Source organism: Trachemys scripta, chromosome 13 (assembly GCF_013100865.1).
Source record: "Trachemys scripta elegans isolate TJP31775 chromosome 13, CAS_Tse_1.0, whole genome shotgun sequence".
NCBI classification, from domain to species: domain Eukaryota; kingdom Metazoa; phylum Chordata; order Testudines; family Emydidae; genus Trachemys; species Trachemys scripta.
Window position 1 is genome coordinate 39,081,007 of NC_048310.1, and position 26,324 is coordinate 39,107,330.

The 26,324-nt window shown below is 51.7% G+C and overlaps 1 protein-coding gene across 1 annotated transcript in view; it reads right to left on the reverse strand.

The window, feature by feature from the left end:
• The window catches only part of CARMIL2 (capping protein regulator and myosin 1 linker 2), a gene marked incomplete in the record, with an annotated part of 133,006 nt that overhangs the window by 91,480 nt on the left and 15,202 nt on the right, over positions 1-26,324 (reverse strand). The window contains 11 exon segments of the mRNA XM_034788268.1: positions 327-408; positions 1,632-1,701; positions 2,604-2,708; positions 4,679-4,755; positions 6,706-6,783; positions 7,675-7,784; positions 10,936-11,022; positions 16,305-16,399; positions 18,208-18,296; positions 18,387-18,462; positions 24,549-24,622. Coding sequence (XP_034644159.1) covers positions 327-408; positions 1,632-1,701; positions 2,604-2,708; positions 4,679-4,755; positions 6,706-6,783; positions 7,675-7,784; positions 10,936-11,022; positions 16,305-16,399; positions 18,208-18,296; positions 18,387-18,462; positions 24,549-24,622 — 943 coding nt within the window.

Consider the following 26,324-nt stretch of genomic DNA (forward strand, 5'->3'; position numbering starts at 1 on the left):
AACCCCAATTCCGTGAGCATTCATGGCCCGCCATACAATTTCCATACCTAGATTCGGCCCTTGGGCCAAAAAGTTTGCCCACCCACACATATATAACCATACATGGCAGCTCAGAGAGCCTCAGTTAGTCAAAACAAGTCTCATCTTTTAAATGGTTATTTCTACAGCAGTTGAGGGGACCTCGACCTCAGTCATTGTTCTGGCAGGGGATTTATCTTGGCTGCTGTAGAATGGCAGCACACAGCCTCGTGCCAAGGTTAAGAGGAAAGGACACTTCCAGCCACGGTGACAAAGCTCACCATAAGTCAAAGAAACTATGTACCTACCATTGTCTGCTAAATCCAAACTGCTAATTGCATTGGCATCAAAAATCAGATCTTGGATCACCTGGGCACCTGCCGATCTCAACTTTAAATGAAAAACAAAACAGAACAAGAGTCAAAGGGAACATTCACAAGCAAGAACATGACAGTTGGGAAAGTCGAATCAGCACTCAGTGCCCCGGGGATCACCCTGCAATAAGGGCGTGAGACCAAACACTCTAACCTGGAACTCTACCGTGAGCTGCCTGCAGACTGTTTGCACAGCATGCCCCAGGCGCAGGGTAGAGCCAAAGCCACCGCTGCAGGGGCAGGGCAGAAACACGGGATGTGGAGAAAGGAATAAATAAAAACCCTTTGCGCTTTTCAGCCATGGGCACAAAGCTGGCCCCAAAGGTGGGGGGGGGCATTATTATAGCTGAGGAAACCGAGGCCTAGAGGCCCAGGAAACCCAGGGGAGCCTAACTACCTTTGAGAAGCTGGGCCAGAGAGATTCAGGGTAACTTTTCCAAAAAAACACCTTAGGAGCGACTCAGGAGTCATTTTCAAAAGTCACTCAGGAGCCTAAATCCTCGTGACTTTCAATGGGACTTAGGGGGCCTAAACCACCTAGGTGCTTTCCAAGCTTTGACCCTGCGTGACGGGCCCAAGGTGGCTGCAGCAGAGCTGAGACATTAACCTCGATCTGACTCTCCTTCCCATTAGCACAGCCAGGATCCTCATTCCCATCAGCCTCAGAGGGCGCTGCGGGGGAATCGATAACACTGTGGAAGTGCTAGAGACCCACAGACGGGAGGGAAGGTGGGTCAGGCTCAGGATCGCAGGTTCTGCCATGGGGGTGCCCATTTGTACTCTGAACACGTAGCTGCAGGTGCCCTGCCTGGTGCCAGCACTGGGCACTGCTGGGAAGCAGCAGGAAGCCGGCTCAGCCCTGGCTATCTCACAGGCACCGCAGGTGTGCCGGGGGCTCCTTTCAGACAGCCACCTCTGTCCGTGTCAGAGGGCTGGGGATGACACTCTCTCCCCTGGCTTGGCTTCTGCCCAGGCGCTCCTTGTAAATGCCAAGATCGTAACGTCTGCGTAGCTATTAAACTACTCGATAATGGGCCAAAATTCCACCTGGTGGAAGGCTGTGCAAGTCCATGAAGACCTAATGCTCTGCCCAGCCTCTGTGCTCTGGTGGGGGAGCTACACTTACTGCCCAGCCCCGGGAGTTCTTCACCCGGGGCTGCTGGGCTCAGATGCAGTGTCAGGGTTTAGCTGGAACTCAGCTGTCGCTCTGCTTTACTGGGTCACATGCCATGTCCTCACCTCGCAGCTACTGAGGTCCAGGTGCAGGTCACTGATCTGAGAGTTAGACGCTAACCCCTGCAGCAAGGCCCTGCAATGAACCAGAAAGTAACCTGAACCCAGCGCTCTCATCAGCAGGCAGAGGGAACTGGATACGCTGCCAGCCGCCCCACAGGAACAGTCAGTGGCTCCCCTCTCACTCAACCTGCCCTCGGGGCAGCCAGGGGTAGAAGCAGCCCAGGCCCTGCAGCCCCTCTGCAACACTGCGGGGTGCTAAGAGAGCCAAAGGTGCGTCCCACCAGCCACCCTAGCTACCCGAGGTTCTCCCCTGCCATCCACCAGCACGATGCCTGAGTGCCTTCTGCAGCAAATCCACAGCACCTGCAATGGCCCTGCTGGACTCCAGGGAGTCTCTGGCACCGCGCCCGTCTGGGGGTCACGCTACGGGCCCCCCGCTGCCACTTGACACCAGTACAGTTCTGTTCCTTCGTCTCACGCACACTCACTCGCCCTGGTTCCCAGCAGGACTGAAGGAGCTGGGGAAAGGGCAGGCAGTGCTGAATGATAGGGATGGGTGAATCAGACTGGAACCAGAGGGAGCATGCACTTGGATATCTGGGGAGCTCCCTGCCCCAGAGTGTGTCTGTGGTTTCAGGCAGGTTATCCCCGCTCGGCCCAAGTAACTCAGATCCAACGCATCCCCGACTGCAAACCACAGCAGTTTAATCCTCTAAGACTCCCCCAGCCATGGCCACAGGCAAGACTCCCCAGGACACCCGCAGCTCTGGTTTCCCCCCCGCTGCGTACATACATACGTGCAGCTCCAGCAACCAGGAGGCGCCCTCTAGAGGGCCTTGCTATTCGCACCTCTGTTCATTTGCACAGGACAGGCCGAGCATCACTAGGGCTGCGATGGTGGAGGCTGGTCACCACTGTAGATCTGTCCCCAGTTGTGGGGGCCAAGCCCTTGCAATTGGGAACCAGGCCTCTTACCTTACGGCCTCTGGCGGCAGCTTGGTACACGCCAGGCCGACGTATCGGAGGGCAGCTGCCTTGCTGAAGAACAGTTTGATGGCCGGAGGGACATCTCTCGGCTTTCTAAAATGAGCAGAAGAGGCATCAGATCCCAGCGTATCATCCCAGCCCCCCTTTCTACCATTTCAATTAACCCCAACTCAGCCGTGCCCTCTGTCGACAGGAACACGGCCTGGGCACCAGCCCCAAAGCAGGAGGCCATCGGTTTGGAGCTAGGGTCACCAGGTGTCCAGTTTTGGACCGGAACAGCCAGTCGAAAAGGGACCCTGGTGGCTCCGGTCAGCACTGCTGCCCGCAGATCTAGGGAAGTGATTATTCCCCTCTATTTGGCACTCATGAGCCACACCTGGAGTATTGTATCCCATTACAGAAGGGATGTAGACAAATTGGAGAGAGTCCAGTGGAGGGGAATGAAAATGATCAGGGGGCTGGGGCACATGACTTACAAGGAGAGGCTGAGGGAACTGGTCTTATTTAGTCTGCAGAAGAGAAGAGTGAGGGGGGATTTGATAGCCGCCTTCAACTACCTGAAGGGGGTTTCAAAGAGAATGGCGCTCGGCTGCTCTCAGTGGTGGCAGATGACAGAACAAGGAGCAATGGTCTCAAGTTGCAGTGGGAGAGGTTTAGGTTGGATATTAGGAAACACTATTTCACTAGGAGGTGGTGAAGTACTGGAATGGGTTACCTAGGGAGGTGGTGGAATCTCCTTCCTGAGAGGTTTTTAAGGCCCGGCTTGACAAAGCCTTGGCTGGGATGATTTAGTTGTGGATTGGTCCTGCTTTGAGCAGGGGGTTGGACTAGATGAACTCCTGAGGTCTCTTCCGACCCTGATATTCGATGATTCTAAGTAAAGGCAGAGCAATTGAGCAGGGCAGGGAAATTGAGTCAGATCATTAGAGCTTTTTGTTTTCTGCTCGCTTTTGCTAATATCTATTGAACTAAAATGCCCACGGAAAAGTTGGGAGGAAAAATCTCTTTGTGAAAGGTTCAAACAAACCAGTCACTTCATTTTTGGGCTGAGAGAGATCCCGCCCCATTTCTCCGGTCAGCCTTCCAGCAAAGACATAGACAACAAGACTTAATATTCAGGATAGTTCTAAGATTAAAAAGCCCATGGGAAAATGGAGCTATTGTGAGGAAGCTGAAAAGGGCACAAATCTTTAGCGGGAGGGAAGTTTTCCTGTCTACAAACGGCAGCGTACTCAGGGTGTGGGCAGCCCGGGTAAAAAATGAACCAAAACCACACCTGCTGCGACACTGAGACTGGCACGAAAGCCTCCAACGCCTGAGGCACAAATAAATCGATATTACAAGAGAAGCTGCCCTCTAATGCGAACAGGTGCCAGCGGTAGCGGGGGGGTGGAGGGTGAATAAAAGTCAAATTAGAATATGTAAAAATCCAACAGTAAATTCTTTTTGAAATTCCCCTCGAAGGTCATCAAAAATACCGTGAACACCGGCCCTTTGCGTTTCCATCCCCCACGTTGCTCTTCCCACAGCACGTTCCTAGGGGTCCGTCCCCCAAAGGACTTGCAACCTACGGGCTGCTCTTCAGGAGGAAGTATCACCAGCTTCCTTTAAGGGGTGAGTCTGAACCCATTTAGTTACGCCGATGCAAAAAGGCTGTGTGGACACTTTTACTTCAGTTTAAGCCAGGCTGATTTTGGTTTGGCGTAAATTGATCAGGAAGAAGTTCAAGCTAAACTGAAATCAGCCATGTTGCTGCACCCATTAGCATGTTATTTCTGCTCCCAGGATCGCATGCTCCCCTGCACACACAGAGGGAGGGATAGGATTTATGTACCTCTGCTATTTTCAAACGTGTTACCAAGCAGGGCCACAGCGGCCTGGAAGGGGAGTTCCCCTCATGGAGTGTTAACCGCTCCAAGAGGTCGCGGTCACTGCACTGGGCAGCTACTGAGAACTGCAGCCAGCCAGAGACGCCATGGCTTACAGCAGAGAGACACACACAGAATCCCCGGGGCCAGACTTCGCTAGACATGGATGACAAAGGGAGCGAATCTGAGGCTTACTTGTGCGAGTACACATTTTTGGAGAGATCCAGGTGGGCGAGGTTGGCACAGCATCCGATGGCCAATGCGCCGAACAGCTTGAAATGGAAATTAGAAGTGTATGAGACCAACAGGCTGGACCAGGCCCGAGCTCTAAACTAGGCAGCGTCCAGCATAGCTCCACGGGCCACGAGCCCTCCTCCCCACACTAGACACAGCCCTTCTCATACTGCAGAGTGATGGAACGCTTCGGGAAAAGCAGGTCTGGGGGGACCTGCCCCACGCGGGACGGCCTGAGCTGCCCCTGCCCTCATGCTTCTGGGACCACACACCATGCACAGCTGGGAGCTGCCCTCCTCACCCTGGCCACACTACCCTGTTTACAGGGCTTCCTTTCCCCAGCTACTCCTGCTACTCCCCCTTCAGTGGGGACGCCAGAAAGCGCCACCTAGCTTCCCCCATCCTTTTCAGTCTCCCCCCCTTGGCTCTCCCTCCTCAGTCATTTCTCCCACACAAAGCAAGTCTCCCTCCCTCTCCACCCAGACCAGTCCTCCCACAAAGGCCACCAGGGTGAACTCTCCAAAGGCGGAAATGCTGCAGCAGCCCTCACCCGGCTCGGAGAGCCATCCGCTGCTCACTGGGCACAAGCCTTGCTGTCATGGCCGGGGGGCTGGGTCTGCCTCTGGGCACTGGACAGCCCCCGCACACACCGCAGATGGGCGGGCGATAAAGATCCTGACCACTAGGCCTGGTCGTGTGCGGTCTCTATGCATCCAGCCAAGCAATTTATACGGCCCCCCCATCAGCACAGTATCTGAGCACCCCCCATGAGGCAGGGCAGGACTACTACCCCCACTGCATACAGGGGGAAATAGAGGCACAGAGCCAAGGTGAAGGCTGGAGCGGGGTAGGGAATTGAGACAGGTTGCCCAAGTCCCAGACTAGCGCTCTCACCACTGGGCCAGCCTTCCTCTGTCACTAACCCTCTGCACTCTACTGGACACGTTGTCTGACACAGACAAGTTCCTGCATGCTAGGACATGCGGCTCTGCTATAGAAAGTGACTGAGCGTCCAAAACGGCTCCCTGCGTGTCTCAGGGGCAGAACTGGCGACTCGAGCGAGTTGGGTACACATTTGCTGCTTTTTACTCCCAGGGGCACTGCAGGGCCGGCCAGCCCAGGGAGAGGGAGCCAGAGTCCGAGTCCCTCTTAGTCAGCCACAGAATGGGTGATTAACGGTTTGATTTTCCGAGATGTTGGCACCTGCAGCTCCCACTGAAAACCAGACCCTATGCACCTAGCCGCTGCAGTGTGCACTGCAGCTGGAGGCAGTGGGGCGGCAGGGGTCCCCCAAGGTGTGTTTTGGCCCGCAGAAGGCAGGCACGCGGGACCAGCTGACTGATTCCCCAGAGGCGTCTGCAAGGCTGGCTGTTTAAATGAGCACACCGGCCGATCACAGAGACCCACTTTCCAGAGCAAACCAGCATTTTACGATGCTTCTCCCTTTCCAGGGTAAATAACCAGACCTGCATGCAGCAGTGACAGCGAGGGAAATGCAAGGAGTTGGAAGACTCATCTGGAAGCATAACTTTGGCGGAGGGAGCGATCCCAAAGCACCAATAGCTGATGTAATTTAAGGTCCGGCCATAAATTACAGTGCCGAGGCTGTTCCAACCCTGGATGCCAGAGCCAAGATTTACATCTGAAGCTGAAGCACCTGCTGCATTCATTCATTCCGATCAATAATGCATGAGACTTGCGGTACATTTCTGCCTCTGCTGGAGCTAAGCCAGGCCTGGGCGTTCTGCAGGCACCAGCAGCTCGATTGCCTCTGCCTAAGGAGGACAGAGACCCGGGGATGGGAAGGGCCAGCCCTGGGAGGCAGAAATATACTCATCTGTCTCTTGGGCTGCACAACCTGCACCGTGACTGTGGTGTGCAGGGCCAGGCACACGGCAGGGCTGCAGTGAGGCAGATGGCAAGAAGGACGATCTCAGGAGCCGGCCACCTCGGCACAGAGGAGGGGAGAACAGCCCCTTGCTACTTACTGCATCCAAAGCACAGTCTGTGCCGGCCAGATTAAGGTGAGACACCGAGTTTGCGTGGCTGAGGAAGCTGTGCAAGCTCTGTGGGGAGAGAAGATGTGGATTTAAGGGTCCGCTGGAGGCAGCATCTCCTCGCACCGGGGACCGAATGCAGGACATCAGGAGCGAGCCTGGCTCACAGGCAGACAGCCTTTCTCCTGGGGTTTAGCAGGGTTAACGTTCAGCCCAAGAAAGTGGAGAAGGAAACAGACCAGCCTGGGGGTGAGCCCAGACCCTCCTTCCCACAGGCAACTCCTCCTCCCCAATCGGCTCCTTCCCCTGGGCAGCAGCACCAGCCCGGGGGAAGCTGAAATGGAATTGGCTGCTTGACCAAAGTGACCTGCAATAGATTTGCCAAGAGTGACCTTTGATTTGGGGGCTTTTGAAAACACTGAGCTCCCACTGGAGTCCACAGGAGCTGTGGGGGCTGGGCACGGGGTCCACAGGGTCTCCGCTGGGCACCCAAAAAGCAATAGTCCCCTCTGAACATTCTGACACCAAATGACAAAGGGGGCAACCCAAAAACCTGACCAAACCCCAACAACAGACCCAGCTGATGGGCCAGGTTCTTCTGACCTAAACCATTAAACCTCCAGAGAATGCAACACCCACTAGAGAGAGTCTCCACTCCAATCAGAGGTGTGACTGCGGCTCGGGCAGGCATATCTAGCTAGCTTGGGGACCAAGAGCAGCATGGACCCCAGAGCGGGCTAGCAATCTGAGTTCACACCCACATGCAGCAAGACCTGTGCTGCCATGTGGTCTCTGCTATTTTCAGCCCCACCCCAGCAGGTCTGAGCGGCAGCCTCCCATTGCCCGGAGCCAGGGTGAGAGAGAAGAGACACATCTCAGCTCACTGTACATGCTGCTCGGGTTTTAGTTGCGTTTCTCTGGCTTGGACCGTCCTACCTGCCGGGAGCTATTTATACGTACGCTGGCATCGTCCGTGGCAAGGACGCCAGGATTCCCCGAGAGATCCAGGTGCTGAAGTGAGGTGCTGAAGATTCCATTAGATGCAAGGGATTGGCATAAAGTGCTCACTCCTGCCCGAGGGAAGGGAGGAGAAGCCAGTGAGCATATTGGGGACTCAAGAGTGGACACAGAGCAGAGAAGGACATTGTCATGTTAGAAACCCTGCAATCCCAGAGCCCTTCTTGTCCCAGACCGCCAAGAGATGGCAGGTGAAGAGGGACCATCCCACACTGGAATTCTCTCCTTAAACCCCTCTAGGGGGCCCCTGGGACTCCGAGAACCAGCCCTCCCACATCATGTCCAGACCACCCAGCAGAGCCCTTTGGCCACCTGACTTTGAAAAGGGGCCCCCTGCACATGCCCATGGACAGCGCCCAAGCCAAGAGGGAGCAGAGCCGTCTCAGGACCGAGAGCAGTCGTTCCACAGTTAGGGCTAGACTGGGCTGTTGAAGCCCGGTCCCTTGGCAAGGGGAATGCAGAGGGACACTGCTCAAAGAGGCCTGAGGCCCAGCATAGGGGCTCCAGGGGACATGCAGGCCAAGGCAGCCCTGCCACTCCCTTTCACACTCTTGTGGGAAGGTTGCCCGTGCTAGCCTGGAGCCCCTTGGCTCCTGTAGAGAGTCCGAAAGACAGCGAGGAGTTTTTCAAAGAGACATTATTAAGGCCAGGGCCGGCTCTAACTTTTTTGCCGCCCCAAGCAGCAAAAAAAAGCACCGCCCCGCCGTAACAACCCCCCCCTGCGCGGAGCGCCGCCAAACACCTTCCTCCGAGCGCCGCGCCGCCGAAACCCCTGCCAAGCGCCGCGTCGCCGAACAGCCCCCGCCCCCCTGTTGCACCGCCAAACGCTCCCTGCTGAGCACCGCACCACCTAAACCCCCGCCGAGCACCGCACCGCCGAACAGCCCCCGCCCCCCGTGGAGCGCCGCGCCGCCAAAACCCCCGCCGAGCACCGCGCCACCGAACACCTCCGCCACCCACGGAGCGCCGCACTGCTGAAATGCCCCCCGCGTGGAGCACCGCCAAACACCCCCCGCTGAGCACCGTGCCGCTGAACACCCCCCGCCCCAGCAGAGCACCACGCCACCAAACACCCCCCGCCAAGCGCCACACTGCCCCCCGCCACCCCAAGATTGGCCGCCCCTTACCAGGTGCCGCCCCAAGCACATGCTTGGTTGTCTGGTGCCTGGAGCCGGCCCTAATTAAGGGCACAAGAGCAAACTATCCCACTGCATAGGAAAGATAGAAAGTATGGCAAGAGACCACCCCGGCTTAACCAGGAGATCTAAACCTCAAAAAAGAGTCCTACAAAAAGTGGAAACTCGGTCAAATTACAAAGGATGAATATAAACAAATAACACAAGTACGTAGGGACAAAATTAGAAAAGCTGAGGCACAAAACGAGATCAAACTAGCTAGGGACATAAAAGGAAACAAGAAACCATTCTACAAATACATTAGAACCAAGAGGAAGACCAAGGTCAGAGTAGACCCGATACTCAATGAGGGGGGAAAGACAATAACAGAAAATGTGGAAATGGCAGAGGTGCTTAATGACTTCTTTGTTTCGGTTTTCACCAAGAAGGTTGGTGGTGATGGGATGTCTAACGTAGTGAATGCCAGTGAAAATATGGTAGGATCAGAGTCTAAAATAGGGAAAAAACAAGTCAAAAATTACTTAGACAAGTTAGATGTCTTCAAATCACCAGGGCCTGATGAAATCCATTCTAGAATACTCAAGGAGCTGACTGAGGAGATATCTGAGCCATTAACGATTATCTTTGAAAAGTCATGGAAGACAGGACACATTCCAGAAGACTGGAAAAGGGCAAATCTAGTGCCCATCTATAAAAAGGGGAAATAAGGACAACTCGAAGAATTACAGACCAGTCAGCTTAACTTCTGTAACCGGAAAGATAATGGAGCAAATAATTAAGAAATCAATTTGCAAACACCTAGAGGATAATAAGGTGATAAGTAACAGTCAGCATGGATTTGTCAAGAACAAATCATGTCAAACCAACCTGATAGCTTTCTTTGGCAGGGTAACAAGCCTTGTGGATGGGGGGAAGCAGGTGACGTGGTATATCTTGACTTTAGTAAGGCTTTTGATACTGTCTCGCATGACCTTCTCATAAACAAACTAGAGAAATACAACCTAGATGGAGCTACTTTAAGATGGGTGCAAAACTGGTTGGAAAATCGTTCCCAGCGAGTAGTTATCAGTGGTTCACAGTCATGCTGGAAGGGCATAACGAGTGGGGTCCTGCAGGAATCGGTTCTGGGTCCAGTTCTCTTCAATATCTTCATCAATTATTTGGATAATGGCATAGAGAGGACACTTAGAAAGTTTGCGAACGATACCAAGCTGGGAGGGTTTGCAAGTGCTTTGGAGGATAGGATTAAAATTCAAAATGATCTGGACAAACTGGAGAAATGGTCTGAAGTAAATAGGATGAAATTCAATAAAAATCAATGCAAAGTACTTCACTTAGGAAGGAACAACCAGTTGCACACATACAAAATGGGAAATGACTGCCTAGGAAGGAGTACCGCGGAAAGGGATCTGGGGGTCATAGTGGATCACATGCTAAATATGAGTCAACAGTGTAACACTGTTGCAAAAAAAGCAAACATCATTCTGGGATGTATTAGCAGGAGTATTGTAAGGAAGACACGAGAAGTAATTCTTCCGCTGTACTCCTTGCTGATTAGGCCTCAACTGGAGCATTGTGTCCAGTTCTGGGCGCCACATGTCTGGAAAGATGTGGACAAATTGGAGAAAGTCCAGAGAAGAGCAACAGAAATTATTAAAGGTCTAGAAAACATGACCTATGAGGGAAGATTGAAAAAATTGGGTTTGTTTAGTCTGGAGAAGACTGAGAGGGGACATGATAGTTTTCAAGTATATAAAAGGTTGTTACAAGGAGGAGAGAGAAAAATTGTTCTTAACCTCTGAGGAGAGGACAAGAAGCAATGGGCTTAAATTGCAGCAAGGGAGGTTTAGGTTGGACATTAGGAAAAAATTCCTAACTGTCAGTGGTTAAGCACTAGAATAAATTGCCCAGGGAGGTTGTGGAGATTTTTAAGAGCAGGTGGGACAAACACCAGTCAGGGATGGTCTAGATAATACTGAGTCCTGCCATGAGTGCAGGGGACTGGACTAGACGACCTCTCGAGGTCCCTTCCAGGTCGATGGTTCTCTAGATCTAGATCTATATATACCTTTGGCGGTCAGCGAGGTCCTAGAGAGGTTCAGGCTACGCAGGCCCTTGGTGCGTTTCTCGATGTGCTGGCTGAATGCAGTTATCCCTGCGGAGAGAGCAGAGGGGCTTGAGAACAGACAGGTGACAGAGGGCTCAGCCATTGCATCATTGCTTGTCAGCCATCGGCTGCATGCTTCCGGCTCTGTCCAACGAACCTGATGCCACAAGTCCCCATCCCAAGGGGCCTGTAAGCTGAGACAACTGGTACCTGCTGACGGAGGGGGGCGCAATTTAAAGCTTGAGTCACACTCTTCCCTTATCTTCCAGCTCACCAGCTTCAGGAGGGGGCCGGGCACGCAAACCCTGGCAGAAATCTGGGGGGGCACGTGACTCCGCATGGCCCCCCCCAAGCATTGCCTCTGCCTGTAAGAGAAGGATTGACCCTGCAAACACCTTGGCCTGGGTGTCGTGTGAGTCCCAGGCCCTTCAGGCCCAGGAGTAAGGCCACGACTCCACTGCAGAGCCTATGCCGGCCTGGCCGCTTAGGGTACGCGATACTGCAGCGGAAGCGAGCCTCCGGCCTGGCTCGGCAGACCTGGGCTGGCTTCGCGTGAGCTAGTGTGCTACAAACAGCAGAGCAGGTGCTGTGGCAGGCGGCGGCTCAGGCTAGCTAGCCCCCAAGCTCAGAGCCGGGAGAGTCAGGGGGCTTGGACTCGGGTGGCTAGCCCGAAGCGCTGCTCACGTCACTACCACCACACGGCTATTGTTGGCACTTTAGTTTGTGCGAAGCTAGTGCAAGTCTGTCTCTCAGCCCAGCTAGACATGCTCCCGGCTGCCACATCCCTAGTCTAGACACGGCACACGCCGCCAGGAGGAGGAGCTCTGCCAGTGAAGGAACCGCCCTGAACGACAGACACACACTGTCAGCAGAGCTGCGTCTGCACTGGGGGGTTTGTGGGGGCGGGGGTCGACACAGCTATCCTGCTATAAGTTTTACGTGTAGAGCAAGCCTATGTGTTTGCAGGATCCAGCCCTAAAATCAGACACAAAGCAGGTTAGACAGCAGCCTAGAGCCCAAGGCACATGGCACACGCTGCCCCTGACTCCCCATGCTGCAGGGAAACCAACACTTGCCTTCCGTTGCATCTCTGGGTGACACACACACCAGGGCCAGGAGAGCTCGGGACCTGGGGCTGCGACTCCCCCACACAGCAGGGCCAGGAGAACATAAGAACATAAAAACGGCCGTACCGGGTCAGACCAAAGGTCCATCCAGCCCAGTATCCTGTCTACCGACAGTGGCCAATGCCAGGTGCCCCAGAGGGAGTGGACTTAACAGGTAATGATCAAGTGATCTCTCTCCTGCCATCCATCTCCACTCTCTGACAAACAGAGGCTAGGGACACCATTCCTTACCCATCCTGGCTAACAGCCATTAATGGACTTAACCTCCATGAATTTATCCAGTTCTCTTTTAAACCCCGTTATAGTCCTAGCCTTCACAACCTCCTCAGGCAAGGAGTTCCACAAGTTGACTGTGCACTGCGTGAAGAACTTCCTTGTATTTGTTTTAAACCTGCTGCCCATTAATTTCATTTGGTGACCCCTAGTTCTTGTATTATGGGAATAAGTAAATAACTTTTCCTTATCCACTTTGTCCACATCACTCATGATTTTATAGACCTCTATCATATCCCCCCTTAGTCTCCTCTTTTCCAAGCTGAAGAGTCCTAGCCTCTTTAATCTCTCCTCATAGGGGACCCGTTCCAAACCCCTCATCATTTTAGTTGCCCTTTTCTGAACCTTTTCTAGTGCCAGTATGTCTGTTTTGAGATGAGGGACCACATCTGTACGCAGTATTCAAGATGTGGGCGCACCATCGATTAATATAAGGGCAATAATATATTCTCCGTTTTACACTCTATCTCCTTTTTAATGATTCCTAACATCCTGTTTCTTTTTTTTCTGACTGCCTCTGCACACTGCGTGGACGTCTTCAGAGAACTATCCACAATGACTCCAAGATCTTTTTCCTGATTTATTGTAGCTAAATTAGCTCCCATCATATTGTATGTATAGTTGGGGTTATTTTTTCCAATGTGCATTACTTTACATTTATCCACATTAAATTTCATTTGCCATTTTGTTGCCCAAACACTTCGTTTTGTGAGATCCTTTTGAAGTTCTTCACAGTCTGCTTTGGTCTTAACTATCTTGAGCAGTTTAGTATCATCTGCAAACTTTGACACCTCACTGTTTACCCCTTTCTCCAAATCATTTATGAATAAGTTCAATAGGATTGGTCCTAGGACTGACCCTTGGGGAACACCACTAGTTACCCCTCTCCATTCTGAGAATTTACCATTCATTCCTACCCTTTGTTCCCTGTCTTTTAACCAGTTCTCAATCCATGAAAGGACCTTCCCTTTTATCCCATGACAGCTTAATTTACGTAAGAGCCTTTGGTGAGTGACCTTGTCAAGGCTTTCTGGAAATCTAAGTACACTATGTCCACTGGATCCCTTTTGTCCACATGTTTGTTGACCCCTTCAAAGAACTCTAGTAGATTAGTAAGACACGATTTCCCTTTACAGAAACCATGTTGACTATTGCTCAACAGTTTATGTTTTTCTATGTGTCTGACAATTTTATTCTTAACTATTGTTTCGACTAATTTGCCCAGTACCGATGTTAGACTTACCGGTCTGTAATTGCCGGGATCACCTCTAGAGCCCTTTTTAAATATTGGCGTTACGTTAGCTAACTTCCAGTCATTGGGTACAGAAGCCGATTTAAAGGACAGGTTACAAACCTTAATTAACAGTTTCGCAATTTCACATTTGAGTTCTTTCAGAACTCTTGGGTGAATGCCATCTGGTCCCGGTGACTTGTTACTGTTAAGTTTATCAATTAATTCCAAAACCTCCTCTAGTGACACTTCAATCTGTGACAGTTCCTCAGATTTGTCACCTACAAAAGCCGGCTCAGGTTTGGGAATCTCCCTAACATCCTCAGCCGTGAAGACTAAAGCAAAGAATTCATTTAGTTTCTCCGCAATGACTTTATCGTCTTTAAGCACTCCTTTTGTATCTTGATCATCCAGGGGCCCCACTGGTTGTTTAGCAGGCTTCCTGCTTCTGATGTACTTAAAAAACATTTTGTTATTACCTTTGGAGTTTTTGGCTAGCCGTTCTTCAACCTCCTTGGGACCTGGGGCTGCAACTCCCCCACACAGCAGGGCCAAGAGAGCTCGGGACCTGGGGCTGCGACTCCCCCACACAGCAGGGCATTCAGTGCAAGGCCTCATCACCGCACCACAATCCGTGGGGAGCTCAGGCGGTCGTCTCACAGAGTGACTACGTGACTGCCACCAGAGACTCCCCCGGCATCACCACATAAGCCCTGCGGCCAGCACCGGGGATGCAGCCTCCAGTACAGACCTCAGCACATCTCACAGGATTGCTCTCCTGAGCCGGTGTCTGACCGAGAGCCGAGCCCAGAGAGTGACGCTATCCAAACGCTAATCAACCGGCAAGGGGCTGACGGGGCCGGGGACAGGTGTTGCCGAGTCCCAGCGTGCTGCCAAAAACACACTGAAAGAGCTATGGGGCGGCCTGGGCTGGGACGTTGTCTGTTCCTAGAGTGGGGCAGGAGGGGCTTGGACACAGCAGGGGCATGCCCAGCCCCGATGTACGCTGCTTGCCAGACCCCTACCAGCTCCCACGCCCAGGGCATGAGCATTCCCTGCAGAGGGACCCCTGCAGGCAGCGCTTAGAGACGTATCACATGCACCATCTATGTACATACTAAACAGACACTTGCCAGCCCCTTCTATGCCACAATGTACACTTTGTGACTTCCCCATATATACAGCACCTGGGGGATTTGTTACATTGGCACGCTCCTCGATTTGTTTCCACCTACCCCCTATTCACAGCACCCTCTTCTCCGAGAGAGAGAGAGAGAGAGTTCTTCCCTGGGATACGGCAGAGCTAGCGTGGTGGGGCAGACTAGAGGGCCATCTCTAAGGGCTCATCTATACAGGGAGAGATAAAGCTGGGGACAATTGCCTTCAATTCCCCTCTGGCTACTTCCCACTAGCCTGCCCTGCATTCCCCATGCAGACAAACCCCAAGAAAGTCATAAATAGGCAGTAAAATGTAACAGGTGAAAAACTGGTGTCAATTCATGCAAGTGCAGCGACATGAGCCAGAGGTCAAAGAGGCCAAAGGATGTTACCCTTTGGGGAAGGAGGGAAAGGCATCTCCCCCCCGCACTGGTCAGTGCTGGCAGCTCACCAGGAGGGTTTGCCTGCCCACAAGGCACTTGCCAGAGGCAAGGGTACCTAACCCAACGAAGCAATGCTCCACTCTGGTCCAGCCAACCCCCTGCCTTGGTCCTTATGGAAGGGGGCATCACACATTGAAAAGGAATGGAGCAAGCAGCCGAAAGGTTGCAGCGGGGGAGCGCAGGGAGACGGTTCAGATGGAGATGCACTAATTGCATCATAAGGAACATGTGAGTTCGTGCCTAGCCAGAAAGGAATCTCTTGGTTTCTAGCAAGTCGTTAGGATTTAGATCTTTAAGTGGGGTTTGAATTAGGGTGACCAGACAGCAAGTGTAAAAAATCGGGACGGGGGTGGGGGGTAATAGGAGCCTATATAAGAAAAAGCCCCAAATATCGGGACTGTCCCTATAAAATCGGGACCTCTGGTCACCCTAGTTTGAATTTAGCTCCTCTCTCCTGCTCTGACACTAATTAAATACACAAAACTCACAATCTATCAACCCCCAGCCCCCAGCGACCCTGCCTGCAGCACTCGGGGTGGGCACCACGGCTGCTGGTTATGGGGCACATGGCTGAGGACCTGCCGGAAGCAGAAGGAAGTCAAGGGCCCTGTGTGGGGCAGCAAGACTGAGCCTGCCCATGGTTCTTCCCGGGATTGCGCTCAAGATGCACTTCACGCGTCCGCCTCTCCAGGACGAGCAAAGAGGCTGCGGCCGGGGGGCGAGACATTAGCAGGTGAGTGTGTGTCCCAGTCTTCCTCCCCGCGCGCCCCAAGCTGCAGGCTTCTCCAGGCATAGCTGCTGTGCTTTACCCACACACCCCACCTTACACTTCCACGTGGGGACGAGATCAGGGATTCACAGGCCACCACGCGCTGCCTTGGGGAGTGCAGCCGCCGCTTTCAAGAGGACTGCGAAGGTGGGAGGGAGGCTGGATGGGGTGGGGGGATCTCAAACCCAGCCAGCTCCAACTGGCCTCCGGCAGAGACAGGACAGAAACCAGAGGGGCTGAAAAGGACAGGCCGTAAACCCCGCGCACTGTCAGAAGCAGCCGGGACACTCTGAAGGGGCTGTATCTGTTGGGACGGGAGTGTGAGGTACCTTTGTCCTCCAGCTGGTTGCCAGCCAGGCTGATGGTGCTTAGAGCCGAGTCCGGGTTTCCTCTTAACGCCTGGGCCATCCTCTGGGCAAATTCACTGCAAGGGAACGGATCTCACTTTACAACACATCCAGCGTTGGCGTATTCCCTACGCAGCCAGGCACCCAGGCACCAACCATCTCACAACCCGTCACAGGGAAATAGTGCTGGGGTCGCATCGTGCCTCTGGGGCAGCGCTAGGCTGGGGGTGGGGGAGCAGAGGCACTAAGCGGTGGGGGCCGGATGCATTACGCCGATCGGTCCCTAGGGTACTGAGCGATCGCTCGTGCTACACCTGCAGCAAAGGTGGCAGCCAGCTCTCTCAGCAATGCCGCCATCCCAGCCACGGCTCTGTTCACAGCCAAGCCCAGCCGTGCACAGCCACAGGGGGCACTTTTCTGCCGTGCTGGATGTAACACAGCAGAAAGGTGTCTCCAGCCAAAGAGTAGCAGAGGTGTGAAATTCCCCTGCCCGGGCCATTCCCTGCTGGGGTGAACTTCAGAGCCTGGCTGAGTCATGCAGAGGGGAACCCTGCGAGGAACGGGCAGTTTCTCTCTTCTCTCAAAATTATAGTTAAACAAATACATTACTGCAAAACCAGGGCTGCAAATTTAAACACTCAACAGCAGGAACCCGACAAAGACATCTGCCTTCATGGGCCATACCCCGGCACATCCATGAGCTCTTCCCGATGTGAAGCAGCCCTCTGGATGAATCAGCCATACAGCTGAGCTAACATTACCTAAAGCACACACATGGCTTTTCAAAATGGGATGTACGCTCCTAAATCACTAATCCCATGGATTTTTGTTTGGATCTGGATACCTCTGAAATTCCCAGCTATAATAATAATCTAGCCATCATCCATGCCTACAGTGCAAGTTACTGTGACTCTATTACGAGAATTTTTTTTCCCTTTCCCAGTTTTTGGATATTTAAATTCATCCCCTTAAAACAGGGGCGGGCAAACTTTTTGGCCCGAGGGCCACATCTGGGTGGGGAAATTGCATGCAGGGCCATGAATGTAGGGCTAGGGCAGGGGGTTGGGGTGCGGGAGGGAGTGCGGGGTGCAGGAGGGGACTCAGGGCAGGGGGTTGGGGTGCAGGAGGGGTGTGGCAGGGGGCTTAAGGCAGGGGGTTAGGGGGCTCAAGGCAGGGGGTTGGGGTGCGGGGTGCTGGAGGGATTCGGGGTGCGGGCTCCGGTATGGCACCACTTACCTCAAGTGGCTCCGGTATGGCAGTGGTGCAGTGGGGCTAAGGCAGGCTTCCTGCCTGCCCTGGCCCCGTGCTGCTCCCGGAAGTGGCCAGCATGTCCAGCAATGGCTCCTGGGAGTGGGGTGTGGCAGGTGGCTCTGCCGCGTGCTGCCCTCACCTGCGGGTACCACCCCCGAAGCTCCCATTGGCCACAGTTCCCCATTCCCGGCCAATGGGAGCTGCGGGGGGCGGTGCCTGCTGGCGAGGACAGCACACGGAGCCATCTGCTCCCCCCGTCCCCCAGGGACTGCAGGGACATGGTGCCAGCCACTTCGGGGAGTGGTGCGGGGCCAGGGCAGGCAGGGAGCAATCCCGCAGGCCGGACTGAAAGCCCTGATGGGCCGGATCCAGCCTGCGGGCTGTAGTTTGCCCTCCCCTGCCTTAAAAGGAGACCAGAAGCCAAGGGCAGCTCATTTAGCATCAGTTGATAATTTAATATGCAGACAATAATTCAGTGTCAGCCCTGCATTTCTGCTATTCTACCCGCTGACGATGGACGAGGCAGAGAACAGCCGGTGAAAACATGCAGCAAGCTACTGCCTGCGCAGGCTTTTAAAATGCTACCCAGCATCCTTTCAAAGAGACAGCACATGTACAAATTCCCTTTCCTTACAATTTTAACCCGCTGTTTTCCAGCACCAGCTCCTCCAGTTTCACCGATTTGCTGAGCATGTACAGAAGCTGTTCAGAAATCTCCAGATTCTAGGAGAGAGGAAAGTCTCTTTGAAAGCTGTGTCATCGCTTACGGGACAGTGGTTCATTACCATCCCGGTCACCGCTCTTCGTACTCACCAGCCTGAAGTCCTTACAGTACAGCTTTGTGAACCACAGGTTAAACGACAGCGCCGTGATGCTAAGGGCTACGTCTCTGCAGCGGGACACAGCAATGAAACAATTAGCAAGAGTTACGGCACAGACTGACTGATTGGAGACATGGTGAAGAACCACTGAGTCAGGTTGCACATGGTATTTTAAAGCCACGACTTACCCATAGAAGCTGGAGTATTCTGCACTCTGACCACTGCTTTAAGGCTGGACTAGACCTACTACATCCCTGGCTACTCCAGCTGAGAAGCAAGTGAAATCCTGCCACGGGTCACAACTGCTCTAGGTGCTTCTCTAGTTCATCAGGGCTTCTATGTTTGTTTGCTGAGCTCAGGCCTGGCCCTAATGAACCAGACATCCACAAGTATCAGGGGGTAGCCGTGTTAGTCTGTATCTACAAAAACAACAAGGAGTCTGGGGGCACCTTAAAGACTAACAGATTTATTTGGGCATAAGCTTTCGTGAGTAAAAACCTCACTTCTTCGGTGCATCTGAAGAAGTGAGGTTTTTACCCATGAAAGCTTATGCCCAAATAAATCTGTTAGTCTTTAAGGTGCCCCCAGACTCCTTGTTGTTTTTGTAGACATCCACAGTGGCACATGTCCCCTGCCTTGCTAGGCCCAGAGGAGCTGTGTGCACCACAACGACCAGGACATCCAGCGATGCTTGTGCTCCCCCAGAGTGCGCGCACTGAAAGTGCCAGTCCAGGATGGCAAAGGGAGAAAGCTCTGCTGTGCCAGGTGGGTGAGGATTTACTGGGCAGTCAATTGATTCACAGGGCTCTGGCCGCAGGGGTAAAAATAGCAGTGTAAATGTTTGGGATCCAGGCTCTCAGACCCTGAGAAGGGGGTAGGTCACAGAGCCCAGGCTCCAACCAGAGCCTGAACATCTACACTGCAGTTTTATAGCCCCACACAACACGTTAGCTGACTCGGGCCAGCCAGTCTTTTATTGCAGTGTAGCCGTACCCCATGTGGCCACATTCTCTTCAGTGGGTTTGCAAAGGAACTTAGTAAACAGCTCTGTTGATGATGTGTGGGCCAGAACAGACTCCAGCACCTGCCCCGAGGCTGGGCTGGCCCTGCAGGGCCCACAGAAACAAACTCCAGTTCCCCCTTGTGAGAGGTAGAGATCTTAACCACGCCTTGACTAGATACTAGGGCTGTCGATTAATCATGCAATTAACTAAAAAAAATTAATTGTGATTACAAAAATTAATCACGATTAATCACACTGTTAAACAATAGACTACCAATGGACATTTATTACATATTTTTGGATGTTTTTCTACATTTTTGAATATATTGATTTCTATTACAACAGAGAATACAAAGTGTACAGTGCTCACTTTATATTATTTTTATTACATATATTTGCACTGTAAAAATGATAAGCAAAATAGTATTTTTCAATTTTCTCTTTATCATGAAAGTTGAACTTACAAATGTAAATTTCTTTGTTATATAATTGCACTCAAAAACAAAACAATGTAAAACTTTAAAGCCTACAGGTCCACTCAGTCCTACTTCTTGTTCAGCCAATGGCTAAGACAAACAAGTTTGTTTACATTTACAGGAGATAACGCTGCTCTCTTCTTATTTACAATGTCACCTGAAAGTGAGAACAGGCATTCGCATGGCACTTTTATAGTCAGTGTTGCAAGGTATTTACGTGCCAGATGTACTAAAGATTCATATGCCCCTTCATGCTTCGGCCACCATTCCAGAGGACATGCTTCCATGCTGATGATGCTCATTAAAAAAATGCATTAATTAAATTTGAGACTGAACTCCTTTGGGGAGAATTGTATGTCTCCTGTTCTGTTTTAACTGCATTCTGCCATATATTTCATGTTATAGCAGTCTCTGATGATGACCCAGCACATGTTCATTTTAAGAACACTTTCACAGCAGATTTGACAGAATGCAAAGAAGGTACCAATATGAGATTTCTAAAAATAGCTACAGCACTCGACCCAAGGTTTAAGAATCTGAAGTGTTGTCCAAAATCTGAGAGGGACGAGGTGTGGAGCATGCTTTCAGAAGTCTTAAAGAGCAACACTCCAATGCGAAACTATAGAACCCGAACCACCAAAAAAGAAAATCAACCTTCTGCTGGTGGCATCTGACTCAGATGATGAAAATGAACATGCGTCGGTCCGCTCTGCTTTGGATCGTTAATGAGCAGAACCTGTCATCAGCATGGACGCATGTCCTCTGGAATGGTGGTTGAAGTCTGAAGGAGCATATGAATCTTTAGCACATCTGGCACATAATTATCTTGCGACGCCAGCTAGAACACTGCCTTGCGAACGCCTGTTCTCACTTTCAGGTGACATTGTAATTAAGACGTGGGCAGCGTTATCGCCTGCAAATGTAAACAAACTTGTTTGCTTTAGCAATTGGCTGAACAAGAAGTAGGACTGAATGGACTTGTTGGCTTTAAAGTTTTACATTGTTTTGTTTTTGAGTGCAATTATGTAACAAAAAAATCTACATTTGTAAGTTCAACTTTCATGATAAAGAGATTGCACTACAGTACTTGTATGACGTGAATTGAAAAATACTATTTCTTTTGGTATTTACGGTGCAAATATTTGTAATCATAAATAAATATAAAGTGAGCACTGTATACTTTGTATTCTGTGTTGTAATTGAAATCAATATATTTGAAAATGTGGAAAACATTCAAACATATTTAAATAAATGGTATTCTATTATTGTTTAATCACCATTAATTTTTTTAATCGCGCGATTAATTGTGATTAATTTTTTTAATCGCTCAACAGCCCTACTAGATACTATTAATAATAATAGTTCCATCTGGCCCTCTAATCAAGAAAGCTCTCACTCTATTCCCCCCATCTCTGTTGGCTCACAACAGACCAACAATCCACATTTTAAAGCCACATTGTCTACAGATATCAAAGGGGGAGCCATGTTAGTCTGGATCTGTAAAAGCAGCAAAGAGTCCTGTGGTACCTTATAGACTAACAGACATATTGGAGCATGAGCTTTCGTGGGTGAATACCCACTTCGTCGGATGCATGTAGTGGAAATTTCCAGGGGCAGGTATAAATATGCAAGCAAGAGTGAGTCAGGCTAGAGATAACGAGGTTAGTTCAATCAGGGAGGGTGAGGCCCTCTTCTAGCAGTTGAGGTGTGAACACCAAGGGAGGAGAAACTGCTTCTGTAGTAGGATAGCCATTCACAGTCTTTGTTTAATCCTGAGCTGATGGTGTCAAATTTGCAGATGAACTGAAGCTCAGCAGTTTCGCTTTGGAGTCTGGTCCTGAAGTTTTTTTGCTGCAGGATGGCTACCTTTAAATCTGCTATTGTGTGTCCAGGGAGGTTGAAGTGTTCTCCTACAGGTTTTTGTATATTGCCATTCCTGATATCTGACTTGTGTCCATTTATCCTTTTACGTAGGGACTGTCCAGTTTGGCTGATGTACATAGCAGAGGGGCATTGCTGGCACATGATGGCGCATATTACATTGGTGGACGATGCCACATATCTACACCAGCAACACCATCCCAGGACCTAACCAGATCAGCCACACCATCACTGGTTCATTCACCTGCACATCTACCAATGTAATATACGCCATCATATGCCAGCAATGCCCCTCTGCTATGTACATCAGCCAAACTGGACAGTCTCTACATAAAAGGATAAATTGACAGGGCGGGCAGGCTAATGAGGGAGCCAGGAGGCTGGGGGCAGGGGTCCTCTCCTCCCAGAGTGGGGCCGAGCTAAGGAGAGAGCAGGGGCCCAAGTTGAGCTGCGGAGCAGGGCAGTGCCAGCCAGAGGGGCCAGAGGCGCAGCCCAGGGAGCAGGTCAGAGCTGGGAGCAGAGTCACAGAAGCAGCCCGGAGAGCAGACCTGAGCTGGGAGCAGAGCTGCAGCCACCAGAGCCAGAGGGGCCAGAGGCGCAGCCCAGGGAGCGGGAGGCAGAGCAGCAGCAGCGCTGAGGCAGAGCCAGGGTGGAGCTGGAGCAGTCCGGAGCTGGGTGCAGCGACCGGCTGGGGAGAGCGAGGGGGACCCTGGGCAGCAGGCCCAGCACAGGGAGACGCCCCAGCCAAGAGGCCCTGCAGACTTGGGGGGATCGTAACCCTGACGGGACGGGGGCAACGCTGGGAACAAGGGTCCTGCCACCTAGAGCCTGAGGGCGTGTGGCCACCGCCAGAGCGAGTGTCCGACCCACAGCCTCCCTGCAGCACAGCCAGGGCCTGGGCAGGGGCCTGGGCCGTGTGAGGAACAGACTGAACTGCCCGGCCGTTCCAGAGGGGCTGGTTGTGACGTCCCCGGTCCACAGAGCGGGGTGACGGGCTTTCCTTTAACCTTTCCCAGTTTTTCCTTATTTTTTTTTTAATTGATTGCCGTTTAATAAATTGTATTTGCTTAAACTGTATGTAATGGTCAGTGGGTCAGGGAAGCGTCCAGAGTGGAAAGAGCACCTTGGAGTGGGGACACCCGAGCCATGCCTAAGTGACCATGACAAGGTTGGGGGTCGAGCCCCCCAGGAACTCTGGGGCCAGCCGTGTTGGGGTTACGAGGACTCTGCCACACAGGAGAGTGGAAGGGGAGCCCTCGAGGTCAGGCAGGCCTCTGGGTAAAGGGAGTGGGAGCGAGGACTCAGATCCTTTCGCCAGCCCCTTTCACTGGAGTCGTGTATAAGCCAGGGAGGTTCCCCACAATAGCAGGCCCATCCCCCGCTCACATAATACAACCCTTGAGCATGAAACATAAAAAGCCTCCGATAACAAAAGGATCAAAGGAGTCTGCTATACACCTGCGCCATCTACTGGATATCAACAGAAGTAGTAGAAAAACGGAGAGATTAGTGACTTGTATCGTTCCTGTATATAGCTGCAGGGCCCCAACCCCGACACTGGCCTGTGTTCATCACTTACTAGAGTGCACGTATAGTTTGCACATGGTACAGGCTTCAAATATGTGATGTACATCAACTTGATCTATAAACCTACTGATTACAGACCCAAGTGATTCTTGGTGAATTAAAAACCCTATTGATTGGGCTAAGAGCAACCAAGTGTCCTGATCTGAAAAGTACTGTCAAAAATAGCACAGAAAGGAACCTAACATGAAAATTAGCAAATGAGTGCTCCCTGAACTCAGTAAAAGTACAGTGCGCGGCAATGTTGCCTAGTGAGTAAAGCAATGGACTGTGACTTGGGAGCCCTGGGTTTTATTCCTGTCTGGGCCATTGGCTTGCTGGGTGACTGGGAGACTGTGACTCCCCCATCGATAAAATACGTATGATGATCCTGAGTCCTTTGTAAAGTGCTCTGAGACCTGCCAATGGAAGAGCTACTCTAGCTGTTCTTATTATTATGAAAAGTGTTTCTCCTCATTCAATCCCATCCCCGTATTGGCCACAGTGTTCCTCAAATTAGTAAATAGAGTTTGTTAAATTGCAGCTTGAAAATCTAACAGGCACCTTGGCAAATTAATTGACGCTCATTGACACTTATATTCTCCCATAGCTGGCCCTGTAGGGATACCCAGAGTAAGAAGAACAACAGACACTTATCTTAGGGCTTGTTTACAAACAAACCAGCCCCAGAATAACTCAGAGTAACTCACAGCTTTTGTTCTTTTGGGGCAAGTGTGCAGGTGGCCATTCTTAGTTCAGCTGAAGAGTGTCTTGCTTTGATTTACTTTGTCAGTGGAAAAAAACCAAAAGATTTTAAATCTTATTTGCCCCCAACGACAAAACTAAATCCAAATAAGACACACACAGGTTGATCGAAGAGTGCGCACAGACAGAATCACACAAATATACAAAGGGGTGAATTACACCCCATTTCGTTATTTCCAGGCCAGTTTGCATGTAGACCCGCCCTCAGTCATTAAAGCCAGCGGATCGGACTCCAATATACATGAGGAGCAGATCCGGGAGTAAGAAGAGGCCATTTTTATAGAGAGTCACTTTTCAGAGTACTGTACAAATCCAATTGGAAATGCTGCTCTGCGGGCACATTTAGCTAAAAGGGTCGCTGGCCACTGTGTATAATGGTATTCTCAGGGTAGCTACAGGTACAACATATTTTGCTACTTGTCTTTGTCTTGCATGATCTTGATCACAGATTTCAGCAGCGACTCACCTGCTCTCTAGGTGAGCGAAGTCCAACAGGTTGAACTCTCGGCAGTCTTGGCTGTGGTAGATATTGTCCACATCCTAACAGACAGACAGTCAGCATGTTAGCCCAGAGAAGTGCTGCAAGGCCGGGTTACAGCGCAGCACTGTGCTGATCAGGACATGTGCTGAGCATCAGCTTTGAATGGTCTGCCAGGGGACAAGACCATCCACTGACCCTCCTGAGGGGGGAAGCAGCCAGCAGTGAGAAGTTACAGCAGAGGAAGGGAAACCCACCCCTGATACACCCACTATTCCCGCCCACCCCCCTCCAACATAAAAAAGTCACAGATCAGCCACTTGCAGTCTGAAGGATGCACCTGCCACAGACCAAATGTGTCGAGCTGGCCAGTGGGAGGGCATCTGACCTCTGTGAGGCTGGGCCCCTCTCTTTGTGGGCACCTGAGATCACTGGGAGAAGATCTGGCAGCTGAGGGAGACCCGGAACAGGCCCTGATGTCAGGGCGTGAAGTTGTGTGGCCTTGGCCACAAAGAGGGAAGGCCTCAGACACTCGTCAAGGCCCGCCCGAGGCTTAGCCTGTGCCATAAGCCTCCTGGGCTGGGGCAGGGGAAGGGCAGGAGTATGCCCAGTGACTGGGGGATTCATTTTAGGGACACGGCCTTGCCAAGGACTGGGCCCAGCCATGTCCCCGCAGGGCATCGCTGCTCTGAAAGCTGCCTGGACTGGCTGGAAGGAGGAGGAGGAGGACATGTCTCTGAAGAAGTTCCTAAAAAAGAGAGGCTGAAGCCCAAGCCTGAGGACTCGTCACTGCTGCCTGCTGGCCTGGGATGGCTCCTCCACACTTCAACCGATCTCACCGCACTGGGACACTTTCCCCTCATAGTCAGCCTCGGTTTCCCTTTGTTCAATTTCACCCCAAAGGCTTGCAGCTGGCAACCTCTCCCCCTTCAGTCAGTATGTCATGAAATACACGCCTGTGGCGGAGTTCATTTAATCTCTCATCAAATCAACCCCTTCATCTGTTCTCTCATTTCGCGGAGCATAAGCTTGCCGCTAGCTGGATGGCCCAAAGGAGCCTGAAAACGGACACAGCAAGCAAGGGGCAGCCTTCCCAGGACTGTACGGAACAGGGCTGCCATCTCCCTCCCAAATGGAGAGCACGCAGCCCTGAACGCCATGCCACAGTTCTTTTAAAGCTGGGTCTAACCTGATTCTTCCTGATCACGCCTAGCTCTCTTTCCATGGACCGCCCTGCCCACGAGGATCTGTGCCATGTAATTCTCCCCCAGAACTATTATGATGCATACAGCCAGGAGGGACCATTAGATCATCTACTTGGACCGCCTGTGTAACACCCTGCTACCCCAGTATTGAGTCCTTGTGTTGGACTGAAGCACCTCTTCCAGAGAGGCGGCCAGCCTGGAACTGAAGACATCAGGACATAGGGAGTTCACCATATCCCTGGATAGTTTGTTCAATGATTAAAAATCTCTCTTGGTTTCAATCTCAATTGCCTATTTTCTTCCTGGATTTCAGAGCCCTTTGTATTATTGCTCTTTCCACATTGCTGTTTGCAACATCTTGAGTGGTACGAAGGTACCGTGCTTCCAGACAGTTAATGAAGATGCTAAAAAGACGACCTCCCATGGATCTCGGCACCATGTCATTAGGTACCTCCTCCCAGCTCCTTACACTGAATTTACTGCTCTTCAGCCCGGTCCCATCCCTGGACAGAGCTCCCATCACTTCATAGGAAGTTACAGGATTTTCAGGAGGTTTCAT